Source organism: Hypanus sabinus, chromosome 5 (genome assembly GCF_030144855.1).
Source record: "Hypanus sabinus isolate sHypSab1 chromosome 5, sHypSab1.hap1, whole genome shotgun sequence".
Classification (NCBI taxonomy): domain Eukaryota; kingdom Metazoa; phylum Chordata; class Chondrichthyes; order Myliobatiformes; family Dasyatidae; genus Hypanus; species Hypanus sabinus.
The window spans coordinates 37,881,111-37,895,713 of NC_082710.1; the positions used below are offsets into that span (position 1 = coordinate 37,881,111).

General features: G+C 38.6%; 1 protein-coding gene across 3 annotated transcripts in view; it reads right to left on the reverse strand.

Moving 5' to 3' along the window:
- Positions 1-13,879, reverse strand: part of LOC132394071 (guanine nucleotide-binding protein G(q) subunit alpha) — a 198,438-nt gene extending 184,559 nt beyond the window's left edge. Inside the window, exon 1 of one of the 3 annotated variants that reach the window (XM_059969765.1) lies at positions 13,042-13,879. In XM_059969765.1, coding sequence (XP_059825748.1) covers positions 13,042-13,177 — 136 coding nt within the window. In that variant the 5' untranslated portion in view covers positions 13,178-13,879. The remainder of the gene's footprint in view (positions 1-13,041) is intronic. The other 2 variants (XM_059969762.1, XM_059969764.1) reach the window with 2 other exon arrangements.
- Between the last annotated feature and the right edge of the window lie 724 nt (positions 13,880-14,603).

Genomic DNA, 14,603 nt, shown 5'->3' on the forward strand with positions numbered 1-14,603 from the left:
CAGAGACAATGAGGTGGTGCCACAAAGCCTGTGAATCAATTACAGGTTGAGTTGGAAGGTAACGGGACCCCACACGCTATTGTTATTCCAGAGTGTGGTGTGAAAAGGCAAAATTTGAAATGCTGTTTGAACAAAGAGTTTGAACTGAAAACTAATAGCCTGAAGGGTCCTGAAGAGAAAACTAGCAACTTGCGTAAAATTAAAGAATTGGGTGGAAATTCAGAAGATGGTCTAAGTTTGGGACACATTGTTGATAAAATAACTCCTATGGAAGGAGTGGATGAAAGCCTATTTCGCCAGGGTGCCCAAGCTCCCCACGTGGGAATTAACCGGAAAAGAGGCAAGTGTTAATGGGGATGCCATTTTTAAATAGCAGAAGCCGGTTTTACAGGATTACGACAAAGCATGTGAATAATAAAGACAACCCCATGGAAGCCTGCCTGTTAAGTTTGAAAGCAACATAAAGATTAGTATTTGCATGAACTTTGTAGTATACCCGTAAGCTAAGATCAAAACTCTTTAGTTTTTGTTTGCTAAAGAAAAATAAGACCTACAAATAGTTGGTTACTAAATTGGAGTCTGATGCTACAAGACTTTAGTAAGGTACAAGATGTTAAGGTATTAAAGGAAGTAACAATGCAATTGGTAACCATCTAGATACTGAATTGAATGTATAACTGTATTACTCTGTAGAAAAAAAACTTTGGTATTGTGTTAGATTCTAAAATCCTGTAAGACTGTGTATTACTTCGTATTTTTTCCAATGGTAAAAACACGTTGAAGAAAGGGGGTGTTACGCCCGTGGCCCCCTCCTTTTTGAGAATCGCAGGATCGCTATTGATTCGGGTCAGGAAACCCAGGAAATGAGAGAGAAACACGCAGATTCCTCAATGTTTGGAATGTGTCCAGGGCCAGACAAAGCCACGGTTACGGCCATTATCTCTTGGAGACGTTATGTACTGAGTTGTGTATTGAGTGCTATACGATTCATCAAAGCCCCCAGACAATGAACTGGGGAGGGGGGGTTGGTGGAGGGATTGCATCATCCCAACCTGATTGACATCTGAGACCCTGTGAATCAGGATAAAAGAGGGGTCTGGGGAACAGCCCCTTTAGACGCACCAGAAGAAATGCTAGAACTCCTGTAACAGCGAAAGCCGGTGGAAAAGCCCACGTGTGTCCTTTTCCATTTGCCTCGGAATCGGTGGGCCTTTACCACGGAAGCACGGCTTTAGCTAACCACAAAGAGGAAATCAGCCCCCAATGACTCTCGAAGGATTGACATCATAAAAGGAATGGGCAAGTTAAACCTCCGTCTTTCTCTCCAACCAAAAAGCTGCAGCTTGAATGAACTTGAGTGACTTTTATATTTCCATCAGACAATACATTATCCCCTAGGCAACGATAGAGCTATTTCTTATTGATTATTATTATACCCGCGCTTTTAGATTTAGTATTGACGACGTATATCATCTGTATGTTTGCATTGATATTATTTTTGTGTATTTTTATCAATAAATACTGTTAAAAATAGTACCATCAGACTTCAACGGACCACTCTAACTTTGCTGGTAAGTGACCCAGTTACAGGATACATAACAAGAGTTACTGTGTATGCCCACAAGAAAATGAATCTCACAGCTGTGTGTAGAGATAGAAATGTGCTTTGATAACAAATTTACTCTGAACTTTGAAAACAAAACATGTAGCTAATTATTTATCATTAATTATTATTTCACCATTTTTTTCCTGACAGAAATGGTGTAAGCTTTTACTCAGCAATTCTACTTTTAAACAGGTATGAAAGGAAGGGAGATGGATGGGAGAACAGAAAGAAAGGAGCTAACCAGTTTCCTGCTTCAATGTAATCTAATTGTATTTAAACAAAAAATTGGCAACAGAGCTTAGTGAATAGCTACTCCCATCAACTTTTTGCTCATGAAGTGACTGGCACAGCGTAAGGAACATATGGGGGATTTAAGTTACAGTACAAACGGATTAAAGGGAGTGGGTAGTTAAATTGGAAGCAAGGATAACATTTAAAAAACTAGTGAACCTAAAAAACTAGGAGCCATGGGGCAGGATAAGAAAATATAGGAAGGAAGTCATTAACAATTATAGTTTTCCTAGCAACATAACTAAACTCCCCAATTTCCTCCTCTGCCACATCACCCACCATCTCATAGTCAAGTGAAATGAAAAACAGAATTTTTGTTAACTCTCCACTTCTTAAGTAGCAAGCCAAAAAGGTAAGTGGCCAGATTTTGTAGGGAAATATCACAATTCCAAGCATACTTCAGCATTTCCTTTCCTAAAGTGCTTAAAGAGAATTTTTGTGCATGCATACATAAATACTGAAGTCTTGAGCTTGTTAATATCTATACAGTTGCAACTTCTTAACTCCTTTCTGATGAGATGTAGGGCAAAGATGAGGAGGGGAATGGGGAAAAAGGAGGGGGAGAGAAATTTCTCCTCAAGTGATTTTAATGGATCTACTAGCAAAAAGCGGTTCAGCAAATTGTTAGCAATTTTTAGTTCAACCATTGAAATTATAAAATTTTGTTTTGAGATGTTTCTGAATCTAATAAATATTGAATTTTAACAGCTCGTTAGGCTGGGTCCATGTTGTTAGATTTGCCTGTTCAATTCTTAAGATTAGACTGTTTAATAGATATTTTCCTTGGAGTTCTTTGTGATGACACAAAGGTTGGGGGTGTTCTGGACAGCCTGGAGGGTTGTCAGAGGTTACAGCGGGACAGCAATAGGATGCAGGACTGGGCTGAGAAGTGGCAGATGGAGTTCAACCCAGATAAGTGTGGGATAGTTCATTTTGGTAGGTCAAATATGATAGCAGAATATAGCATTAATGCTAAGGCTCTTGGCAATATGGAGGATCAGAGGGATCTTGGAGTCTGAGTCAATAGGACCCTCAAAGCTGCTACACAGGTTGACTCTGTGGTTAAGAAGGCATATGGTACATTGGCCTTCAGCAGCCATGGGATTGAGTTTAAGAGCCAAGAGGTAATGTTACAGCTTTATAGGACCCTGGTCAGACCCCACTTGGAGGACTGTGTTAAATTCTGGTCAGGAAGGATGTGGATACTATTGAGAATGTGTAGGGGACATTTACAAGAACATTGCCTGGATTGGAGGGCGTACCTTCTGAGAATACGTTGAGTGTATTTGGCCTTTTCTCCTTGGAGCGACAGAGGATGACAGCTGACCTGATAGGGGTGTATAAGATGATAAGGGGCATTGATCATGTGTATATCCAGAGGGTTTTTCCCAGGGCTGAAACAGCTCAAACGAGGAGGCATAATTTGAAGGTGCTTGGAAATAGGTACCGAGGAGATGTCAGGGGTAAAGTTTTCCCACACAGAGAGTGGCGAGTATGTGGAATGCACTGCTGGCGACAGTGGTGGAAGCGCATATAATAGGGTCTTTTAAAGAGCCTCTTAGATAAGCACAAGGAGCTTAGAAAAATAGAGGGCTAGGCACTAGGCAAATTCTGGGCAGTTCCTGGAGAAAGTTACATAATCAGCACAACATTGTGGGCCGAAATGTGCTGCAAATTTCTATGTTCTATGTTTAACAATGAATTACTTGTTTTTATTTTAAGTAGTTCTTATATAGAATTAGCTGATCCCACAGCATCACAATAGAAATATGCAAGCTTATTATGCCTCTTGTGATTATACAAATTCTAACTCTGGAAAGCTCTGGCAGTTTCTTTGTTCGGTATTACTTGAATAATACCGAGTAACCCTTATCAAAAAATTTTAAAGGAATTTTCCTTATCTCTGTAGTATAAGAATAGCTAACCATAAAGTAGCTTTAAATTCCTTAGTGTTATAATATCAGAGGACCTGTCCTGGGCCCACACGCAAATGCCTCTGCTTCCTTATGAGTTTGCAAAAATTCAGCATGACAACTAAACCTTTGACAAACTTTTGGAGCTGTGTGGTGGAGACTGGTTGCATCAGAGCCTGATATGGAAACACCAATGCCCTTGACTGGAAAATCCTACATAAAATAGTGAATGTGGTCCAGTCATCATGGATAAAGCCCTCCCTACCATTGAGCACATCTACATGAAGCACTGTCACAGGAAAGCAGTATTCATTACCAGGGATCCCCCACCACACAAGTCATGCCCTCTTCGTGCTGCCCCAATCAGAAAGGTGTACAGGAGCCCCAGGGCTCACAACAACCCATTTCCACTCCAAACCAACAACAGTGTAACATCATTTTAAACAGCAGAAGAAATCATTTAACTTAGCCAATTATTTTTCCACAATGCACATTTTCCATCACTCCCAAATATAATGTTGAAATTGGTAAAATGTAAATGTTTAAGTGTTTACATTCTCATTTGTCTTAGATTTAGACTGCAAGATCCCATTGAAATAGGTGGAACAAAGGTGCTAGATTGTGCAGGATGACCCACTTTTTGAAATTAAACCTTTTCCTTATCCAGCATGAACTTTGAATAGGTTTTCTCATCTTTGGTATCACTTAGTCATTTGTAAACATCATTCTGATTTGCACTTTGGATATTTCCATGTGGTTGGCACTACTCCTATCTATTTTGGCTTCCAGACACTGTTTTCACACCTTTCTATTGACTGTTAATGATTCTTTTCCTGCTTTTTAATAGCTTGTCTATTCACACACACTCTCTTGTCTCTCTCCTTTGACCCAACTATCAAACAATATTCCAGCTCCCGACTATTGCAGTTCCTTCTTTATACCTGCCATATTGTACCTTACTACTTTGTGCCAAGGGGTAAAAGGGAAGCTGTAACTGAAGGAAGGAAGACCACAAGGGCCAAAGTATCCCCACATTTTACGGCATGTAGGTCATTAGAATTTAGAATTTATTTAAATCATACATCCATTCCACAATGTGAGGGAGTAAAAATCTTTGCATTATGACTCCATTGTAATGTACAGACATATGAATTTAAATTTAATGGCTTGTAGAAGAAGCTGTCCTATAGCCTGTTGGTCCTGGCTTTAACACTGCAGTAACGTTTGCCAGACGGAAGCAGCTGAAATAGTTTATGGTTGGGGTGACTGGTGTCCCCAGTGATTTTCCAGGTCTTCTTTCTGTCCTCAATAGAAGGATGTTCACATCCATAGATGCACTGGGCTGGATATACCATTCTCTGCACTGCCCAGCGATCAAGATTGGTGCAGTTCCCGTACCAGGTGGTGATACAGTCAGTATGCTCTCAATCGTGCCCCTGTGGAAGGTCTTAAGGACTGTAGGAAGAATGGAGACAGGCTCACCCCTACAGACATCAATGGACCTGGTGTTGAGAGGGTGAACAGCTTCAATTTTCTCAGTATACATCACTGAGGACTGCACTTGGTCTGTACATACCAGCTTTGTGGTGAAAAATACACAACAGCGCCTCTTTCATCTCAGACAGTTGAAGTTGTTCAGCATGAGTCTCAAAATCCCAAGGACTTTCCACAGGGGAACAATTGAAAGCATCCAGACTGGCTCCGTCACTGTCTGGTTTGGGAACTGTACTTCCCTCAATCGCAGGGCTCAGCCCAGTGCATCTGTGGATGTGAACTTCTCACTATTTTGGACACTTACAGCAACAGGTGTGTAAAAAGGGCCTGAAGGATCACTGAGCACTCGAGTCACCCAACCACAAACTGTTCCAGCTGCTACCATCCAGAAAATGGTACCACAACATTAAAGCCAGGATCAACAGGCTCAGAGACAGCTTCTTCCACCAGGCCATCAGACTGATTAACTCACGCTGACACAATTGTTCTTCAAAGCTATACTGACTGTTCTGTTGTATATCTTACTGTACATTTATTACAAATTACTATAATTTGCACAAACAGAGACGCAACGTAAAGATTTTTTATGTCTCGTGAATGTGAAGGATGTAAGAAATAAAGCCAATTCAATTCAATATAAATTACTTCTCATTTAAGATCTGCAGTTCTGTTGTAATGATGTTAGGTAGGGAATTCCAGAATTTTGACACAATGAAAGAATATCCATGTAAGAACATTGTATAACTGAGAATATTTGTTTCTTCGTCTCAGCCTATTCCTTACAATTCTATTAAGACATGGCATCTCAAAAAGGTGGAATTTATCATCAAGGACCCCACCACCCAGGACATGTCCTCTTCTCACTGCTACAATCAGAGGGGAGTTACAGGAGCCTGAAGACATATACTTAATGTTTTAGGAACAGCTTATTTCCCACCCCCCCCCCCCCCCACCATCAGATTTCAGAATGGGCAATGAACCCATTAAACACAACCTCATTATTTTTTCTCTCTTTTTGCACTTACTTAAGTTTTATCTACTATATATTTCTTCTTATAATTTATAGTATGCTTTGCACTGTACTACTGCTGAAAAACAACAAATTACATATGTCAGTGATAATAAACTTGATTCGGATTCTACTCCTTTCATATTTCGCCCACAAACTCAGTGTTGTGTCTTCCAACTCCCCAAAACTCCAATTATAATCTCCACCACTGCTGCATCCTTCAGCTTCACTGTCTTGTCATATACAATATGCTCATTATCATTGTCAACTGCTCATTACAACCAAACCCATTTAATTGACTTCTACTAACTGACATCTTACAATTCCATACAATTAAACTATTCACTCCATTTTCCCTTGATGCTAATCCTATGATAAAATTACTTTGTACAAGAAGCACACTGTTTAAGAAAACCATGTTGGTTGAGTTGGCGTATTTCTATTAACCATACAGACATTTTGTCATTGCTCTCATGGCCTTCCGAGATTTAAGAAGAATGTAAATGAAAAAAATAACATACTGCTATTAAAATGGTATCAGTCTGTTTGTAATCAAGAGATGTTGCACTAAAATGGTGTAACTGGGTCAAAAGGGTTTTTATTTACAACACAGTAGCCAAATAGTTCCTTGGTAGATAAGTATTCCTTTTCTTTATAAAAATAAATGAGCACCAATGAAGATGAGGGAAGAACACAGTAGGTCAATTCCTAAAGTAGAATTTTCTGAATCAGGAACCACTTTGAACCAACCATCATGTATAAACTTCGATAACAAATAAATAGTTCAGTGTGCAGACTCGAGACTGCAGACACTGGAATCTGGAGCAACAGACAATCTGCTGAAGTAACTTACCAGATCAAGCAGCATACACGGGGAGAAAAGAGACTGTCAACACTTTGAAAAATGATATAGTGGTTTCCCAGCATAAATGACTAATAAATTCTTCTACGGCTTCCAGCCAGGCACAAATGTTGATTATAACCGACATTTTGATGACAAACTCTGCCATCTTCATCAGAGATAATGCCTAGGGATGTCTTGTATGGTGGTATGTATACCCCTGGTAATCCATCCCTCTGATTGGATGAGGACTAACCAATCAAGTTTCTGCTCTCCCACTTTGTTTACTATTGAATTACAGTTCTTATTTAGAGCAAGACCTTCGCCTTTGTTAAAATTCTTTTCCTTGAGTTTTACTTCAATGGCTTCCTTTACAGATGGTCCCAAAAGTCAACGGCATGGCACAGTAGTGTTCTGCTACCGCCAATTTCTCCAGATAACCCAAATGGATACATCAGCGGTGTGCATTCGCAAAGGCCATAGGATTGACTTCAATGGCACAAAACTACTGCGTCGTGCCAATAGCTTTTGGGACCACCTGGTAAAGGAAGCCATTGAAATAAAACTAGAGGAAAATTTTTTTAACAAAGACGAAGGTCTTGCCAGAAGAAAAAACTGGAATTTGATTGTAAGCAATGTGGGAGAGTGGAAACCTGATATGATGAGGACTAAACAATCAGGAGGGTCAAACTATGGGGATATAAATACCACTGGACTAGACATGCCCAGGCTTTATCCCTGATGAAGATGGCAGAGTTTATCATTGAAACGTCAGTTATAATCGGTTCTTGTACCTAGCTAGAAGTCTGAAAAGAGTTTATTTGTCAACACTTTGGGTCAAAACCTCACATTAAGGCTGAGATTAGAGGATTAGCAAGTATAGAGAGGGGGAATAGTGAGATTTGGCCAATTGGTGATTGGTGGACCAGGGAATTGTGAAGGATGCCAGACAAACTGAGACAGATAAGGGAGCAGGGTAATTTTGGAGTTGGGAGACAGAAGAAGGTGGATGAAAAAGTGGATGCAGACAAAAATAGATGGAGCCAGTTGGGGGGAGAAGGGGGTGAAGGTGGATACAGTCAGGACGATAATAACCAAGAATACAAAGGCTACCAGTTATGGAACCTAAGAGGTAAAGGAGGTTATAATGGAATCTATTAGGAGAGAGATAAAGGGCAGATGGGGTAAGAGATCCAATGTGTGAAATGTTTGAGTAGCAGGTGGATTGAATCCAGTTGTTTCAGGGAATTGGAAGGGAGTGAGGGTGGGAAGAAAGCCCAGGGAGCAAAACTTACATGAAATTGACAAGTTTGATGTTCATACCCATGGGCTATAGCCTTCTCAAGAGCAATACAAGGAATTGTTCCACTAGATCATGGGTTCCCAACCTAGGATCCATGACATAAAAAAGATTGGGAACCCCTGCTCTAGATGGTATTATGATTCACTATGTTTACCATATAATGCAGCCTGCATTAATTTCAGTTATCAGTACATTTTGAACTCTATTATAGTGCTGCACTGAAGCTGTTTTGAGTGTGATGATGAGACACGGGAGAAGGCAGTTGTGAAGAAAGAAAGGGCAACAAAAATTAAAAGGTCAGCCTGCCAATCACAAGCACAGATGCCTTCTGGGAGGAGCAAGAGGAGTGAAAAACCTAGGCAAATATAAAATATACTTACATATTCAAAATAAATAGCTTGTCATCTATGAAGCTTAACTATAGCAGGGATGAATGATTTCTGCATAGTGTTAAAGCCACAAGAGTTAGATCATTCCTAGAACCAGATCATGTTCAGACCTCCTGGCCAATTGTTCAAAATTTCCACGTGGAACTTAATTATATGGTGGCTGTTTCAGCCAGAGAATGGACATAATAACTGTAACAGCAGAAAATAAAACTTCAACCAAACTGAAAAATGAAAAGTGTGAATTTAAATGGAAAAAAACAGAACAAAATCTGTTACAAATGCATTTTTTGCTAAACCTTACCTTAGTATAACTGAAACCCACTGCCTCCGGGTCAAAAAGATACAAGCACCATTGCAAAATCAAAAATATTAAGGCTGATATCTTAGTGCAGTACTGGTGGGGTACAGTATTATCTCAAGAACTATCTTTCAAACAAGACTCAATCCATTTACTGTTGCGATGTAAAAAAAAATTCCTAGGAGTTAAATATTTTTGCAATATCTGACCAATTTTATTCCTTCACAAATACCACAAAACAACTTTTATTTATTACTTTTGGACAAATTTTGTTATGTGTAACTTGGCAACCATGTTTACGCACACAATGGCAGAACATCACAAAATAACTGAATTAATGTAGAGAGTTTTGTGGTGTTCAAAATAACAGAATGAAGCTAGTAGTCAAATTATTTCTTTCACTGATTGCATTTCCTCTTACACTTTAAGTTATCCTGTATGCAAGGATAATACTTACTTCACTACATTAATGTGATCAACACTTGGCAAAGAGGTAAAATTTTTCATCAGATTGCCAATGTTACCTCTATTATTTGGTACGTGCATTTCAATCTCAGCAAAAAAAAACTCTAGTCGACACGTAAATTCAGTATTCCCAATCTCATAACTGGATCAAGTTCACAGATGCATACTAAAAGTAAAATGTAAGGCAGAAGTTCATTTTTAAATTAGCAGCTGAAGAGATGCCACCAATATGCCTATAACTGCCAAAAGGTCTATTTACCAGACATTAATTATGAAAACATTCACATATTAGCAAAAAGAAAGTCTTAGAACTGCAAGATATTTAAAAAATGCTCATGGTTTTTCGGTGATGTCACAAGTTTCCCATGATAAAATTAGTTTTCTAATTATCTAATAACCTTGTACACAATTATCATTATAAATTACAGAATCTACTCTGTAGTTGTCTGTATTTTCTTCAGATTCACCTCTAATGTTACAATTTGTACCATCATCAGCATAGTAGGTTTAAGTAACAGTTCCAAACAGAAAGCCAGATGGTTCAACTACTCAGTATTCTCCTGGTATTTCTAATAACTCCAAATCCCAATTGAACAAGAACTTATTTAATTTCTTCTTCAAAGTCCCATACCGAAAATCTGTCCCACATTCTCACCACCTATTTTAGCATCTGCAATTGCTCCAGCTCCCATTTTCGTTATCGTTATTATTAAATTTAACTCCAAATGCATGAGGTCTGTCATTTCACATTCTTATATTTTTAAACATTTTATTTCCATTTTTCCTTGCAATGCAAAGTTACAACATAGTCAATCTCATCTTAGATGCCATTTAAATCTGATGATCAAAGCGTAGCTTTCTCAATATCTCCCCATTTCAAAACAGAATTACTAAATTGCAAGCAGTATTACAGATGTAGTCTTAACAGAATCAAAGGCATTTTAAAATGCCTTGTCAGTATTAGTTATTAGTAGGCTCAGAACTATTACTCATTACTAAATCAGAATATTGAGGGCTCAGGTCCTGTTCTGAATCGCTCTGGATATATCTGTACAGTTGAATTGAAGGAATTGGCTTTCATTTGCAACATTAAATTAAGATCCCATCAACGGACACAATAAACCTCTTAAAAACAACTTTCCCTTTTAGCTGGAGCATTATTTATTCCTCAGTAACGCCATTAACGCTTTGCTGTTAATGGGACATTTTGGCAATGCGGTCACTACCACTTCCCACTTTAAAACAATCATCTTTAAAAGCATTTATCCAGCTCAGAAACAGTTTGAGACGTCTTTTTGATAGGCAATACTACAAATGCAAGGTAATTCTGCAGTTCTTATACCTTATGCAATTTTCTGTGCTGTTCACCATTTTTTTTAAATAACCACTGCTCATACGGCTGACGGCCACTTAAAAAAAATTAAAATAATTCTAAAACTTCAAACATTTATTTTATTCCTCTTTTCTTATATACTGCCTGATCGGCTGAGTGTTCCCAGCAGTTTATTATTATTTTACCACATTATTAATGGTGATAAAATATACTTAATATACCAACAATATACTCTGACTTACTGGATGCTGCAGCACCCTTAAACAGACTTTAAATTTGTCAATCTGTACCTTAGAACATTCGCATTGACAGAAACAAACTGCAAGAACCATGACCCAGTATAATCATGGTGGTGCCTCAGTGTAATCTTTAATTGGATGAAAGAACTCCTGCTTTTACCTTCTCACCCAAAACTGCTGTAACTAATGATTATTCTTGCATTAAATTCTATTTTAAGCTTTATTTGTGGCGAAATGATGTAATTTCTATGATATAAATTAGATCCATTTAAAAGTCAACCTTTAAAAAGAAAGTTAATCTGAAAGTACAGGAAAACACTCAAGATGTCAAGCAAATTGTCCCAAAAACAAGATTAGATGTGTCATTTCTAGTAGCTCATGCATATACAGATAATTTTATTAATCAATGCATTGGGTTAGGAGGTTAAAAATAATGGTAATTGTATCTTGGTGTTCAAACTTTACACTGGTTAATATTTCTCAAAATATATACTTACAGTATTATTTTATGCTGATTATATTGCATAGACGATAAGCAAGAGCTCAAACAGGAAAGTAGAGTTTAACCTGTCTCAAGCAATAAATGTACTTTAATATTCTACTTAACAACTTACATCCATATAAATGCCTAGAATGACAAATAACTGCAGTCCTATCAATGAATTTAAATGGCAGAGGCATAAATATTCTTGTTTCTTGGTGCTCACAGATAAATTCCTGCCAGATGTTGAGAAACCAGTTCCAATACAAGGAAAACAATATTACTGAATACAACTCAATCGGGAACAGCAAATATATTTGTCACCTGAAATTATATGCTTTCTAAAGTATTAACCTTTCTCTAACCGTTCTAACCTGAAAGTGAAGTTCTCTAATAAACTCAGAGTATTTTCCCTCATTGATAATGTTTACTATTTGTACAACAGGATCAATCTCTGCGATTGCTGTGATTAGGTAATCCACTTAATTATGTAATCCGAAGTAATAGCATTGCTCATTATATCTCTCGCTGGTTGCAGCCAGTGGCACTTGATACAGTTAAGTATTTTTCCACTTTTGACAGAAAAAGGCACTACATTATTAGGCCTTACTCAGAAATCTGAAAATAACCTACCTACAAACAAATGCACAATTCATCGGTGAATGACAACTTGTAACATCTTTGGGATGTTCAGCAACATCAGTCACCCAGTGCCACAGACCTCTGCATTTGTAAGCACACCGTGCACGTTTCAAAATCATCAACCATTTTTTCCGAAAAAGCTAATATGTCAAAGACGCCAGTTACAGGACGAAAACACATTTATCTTGTACTTAACTGTGTAATCGTGATGAAAATGTACTACAAGGCTCTACTGAGACTAGCATCGTGAAAGACTGTTCTCGATCGCTAAAATTGATCAACACGTTCACAATACTGTGACACTACAAAATGCCTTCATTCAAAGGATTCTGATAACCGCTTTACAGTAGATATGTTACAGCAAAATGTTAATTTTGATTACTACAAGCAGATATCCCAATTATCAATGATCAAGAATTCTTAATTTCCATATTCCTTATTTTGGGTATGGAAATCAGAAATGAAAACAATAGTGGCAAAATCGGCATCACAACAATTTCCACTGCATCAAAAGTTAATGCATAAACACGAAATGAATTATTAGGTCACAACCCGCAAACCAATACATAGACCCAATGGCTGAGTGAAAGCGGACACAGTTTGTTACAATCCCGCGGTGTGGCGCGAGTGGGGTCTCTGACCAAGGGTGGTCTTTTAAATTAAAATGTAAACTATTTGCAATTTTTTTAAATGTATAGTGCATTAACCCCACCCCTTCTGCTCCCTCCAAGACTCACCAAGTAGCAGCAGTTTGAGTTCCCTGCGCGCATCCCGCTTGTCTCTCCGCAGCTGTCTCTCGATCTCTGCATTGATCCTTTTCGCTTCTTTCGCCTCTTCGCTTAGGCAGCACGCCATGATGGAGTCGAGAGTCATGTAGCCGGCTTTTTGTGTGTGTGTGTGTGTGTGTGTGTGCGTGTGTATTTGTGTGTGTCTGTGTCTGCCTGTAGTGAGGGTGCCCTCCTCAATATTTCTCAACCTTACTAAACATGGAGAATATGTGGGGCTTTAAAATGGGGGTTGCAGAAGGAATAATTAAGCTGTTAAATTTAACACCAACTACCAGAAACGCTGAAGCTGATTGTTTTTAAAATCGGGAGCTGGGGATATCCGATCTCTCCCTCTCTCTCTCCTTACGCTATGAAGAATTATAAATCTATCCTGCGGCAACCCTCTTCACTTCTTGCTTCTTCCAATGTGCAGGACACTTTCTTGCTGACTCCGTACCGCTGTCACTTTCTCTGCCGTCAGCTTCGTGGCGAGTTTCAGAAGCCGAGGAGGCGGCCTACAGTCGGGAAAGGAAGGAGAGAGAGAGAGAACTGCTGCTGCTTTCCGCCAGATCCACGGGCGTGGTAAACTAGAGAGAATATGGCGGACACTTTACTCCCTCCCTCTCAGGGACTGGGAATGCAGCTGCAAAAATCACTGCACGCACCTGAGGGAAAATACTAAAAAAAATACTGTCAGATATAGCTGAACACCACTATAACACTGTATCTCTTTATCCGCATTATTTTTATTCTCAAATAGGCGTATAGAATAGTTTCCCATTTGTCCAATTTACACAAACACTTTAGTCTTGATAGCCTTGTCCCTGATGAAGCCGTACTGGGTCTCTTGCATAAAATGACGCTGTGATTTGAAAGGGACTGAGAGGGAGGTGTAAGGTTTTATGACTAACAGCATACTTTAAAGTGAACTGTGTGCAATAAAGGGTAAAAATAACAAACTTGGAAAAGTAGGAAATGTGCCAGTTTTTCCGCCTTTATTTTCCTGAGGTACAATTTTAAAGGCAGCAGTTAATGCTACAGTTGTAAAGTCAATTGTAACTATCCTCGCGATATTGCGATATCAATTTCAGATAGGATGAACAATTTCAAATTGATCTATCTATTAACATAACATAAGCGGAGCAATAAGACGACCTTGCTTAATATATTTCAGATTCATCCTGAAATACCATAGACTCGCGCAAAAATGTCGAGACACTGCCGAATTAATGCTAATTTGGGTTGTCAATCCAACTTTAACTCTTAGGACATTAGTTTTTCATCGATGGTATAACACCAAAACAGTCCTGACAGCAGTGGGGACTGTTGTATCTTCCAACATATTTTAGGAGAAATGCTACAATATAAAAAGACTCGAATAACGGCAACCACACGTTTATACTGTGATTAAGATAACCAAGCTCGAGCGGATCTTAACAATTCAGCGACCCTCCGATCAATTTCCTGAAACATATTTTTTGTATGTATTCATATAGCAGTGCACAAGCGTCTGATCCGAGGTTTTGTTTTAC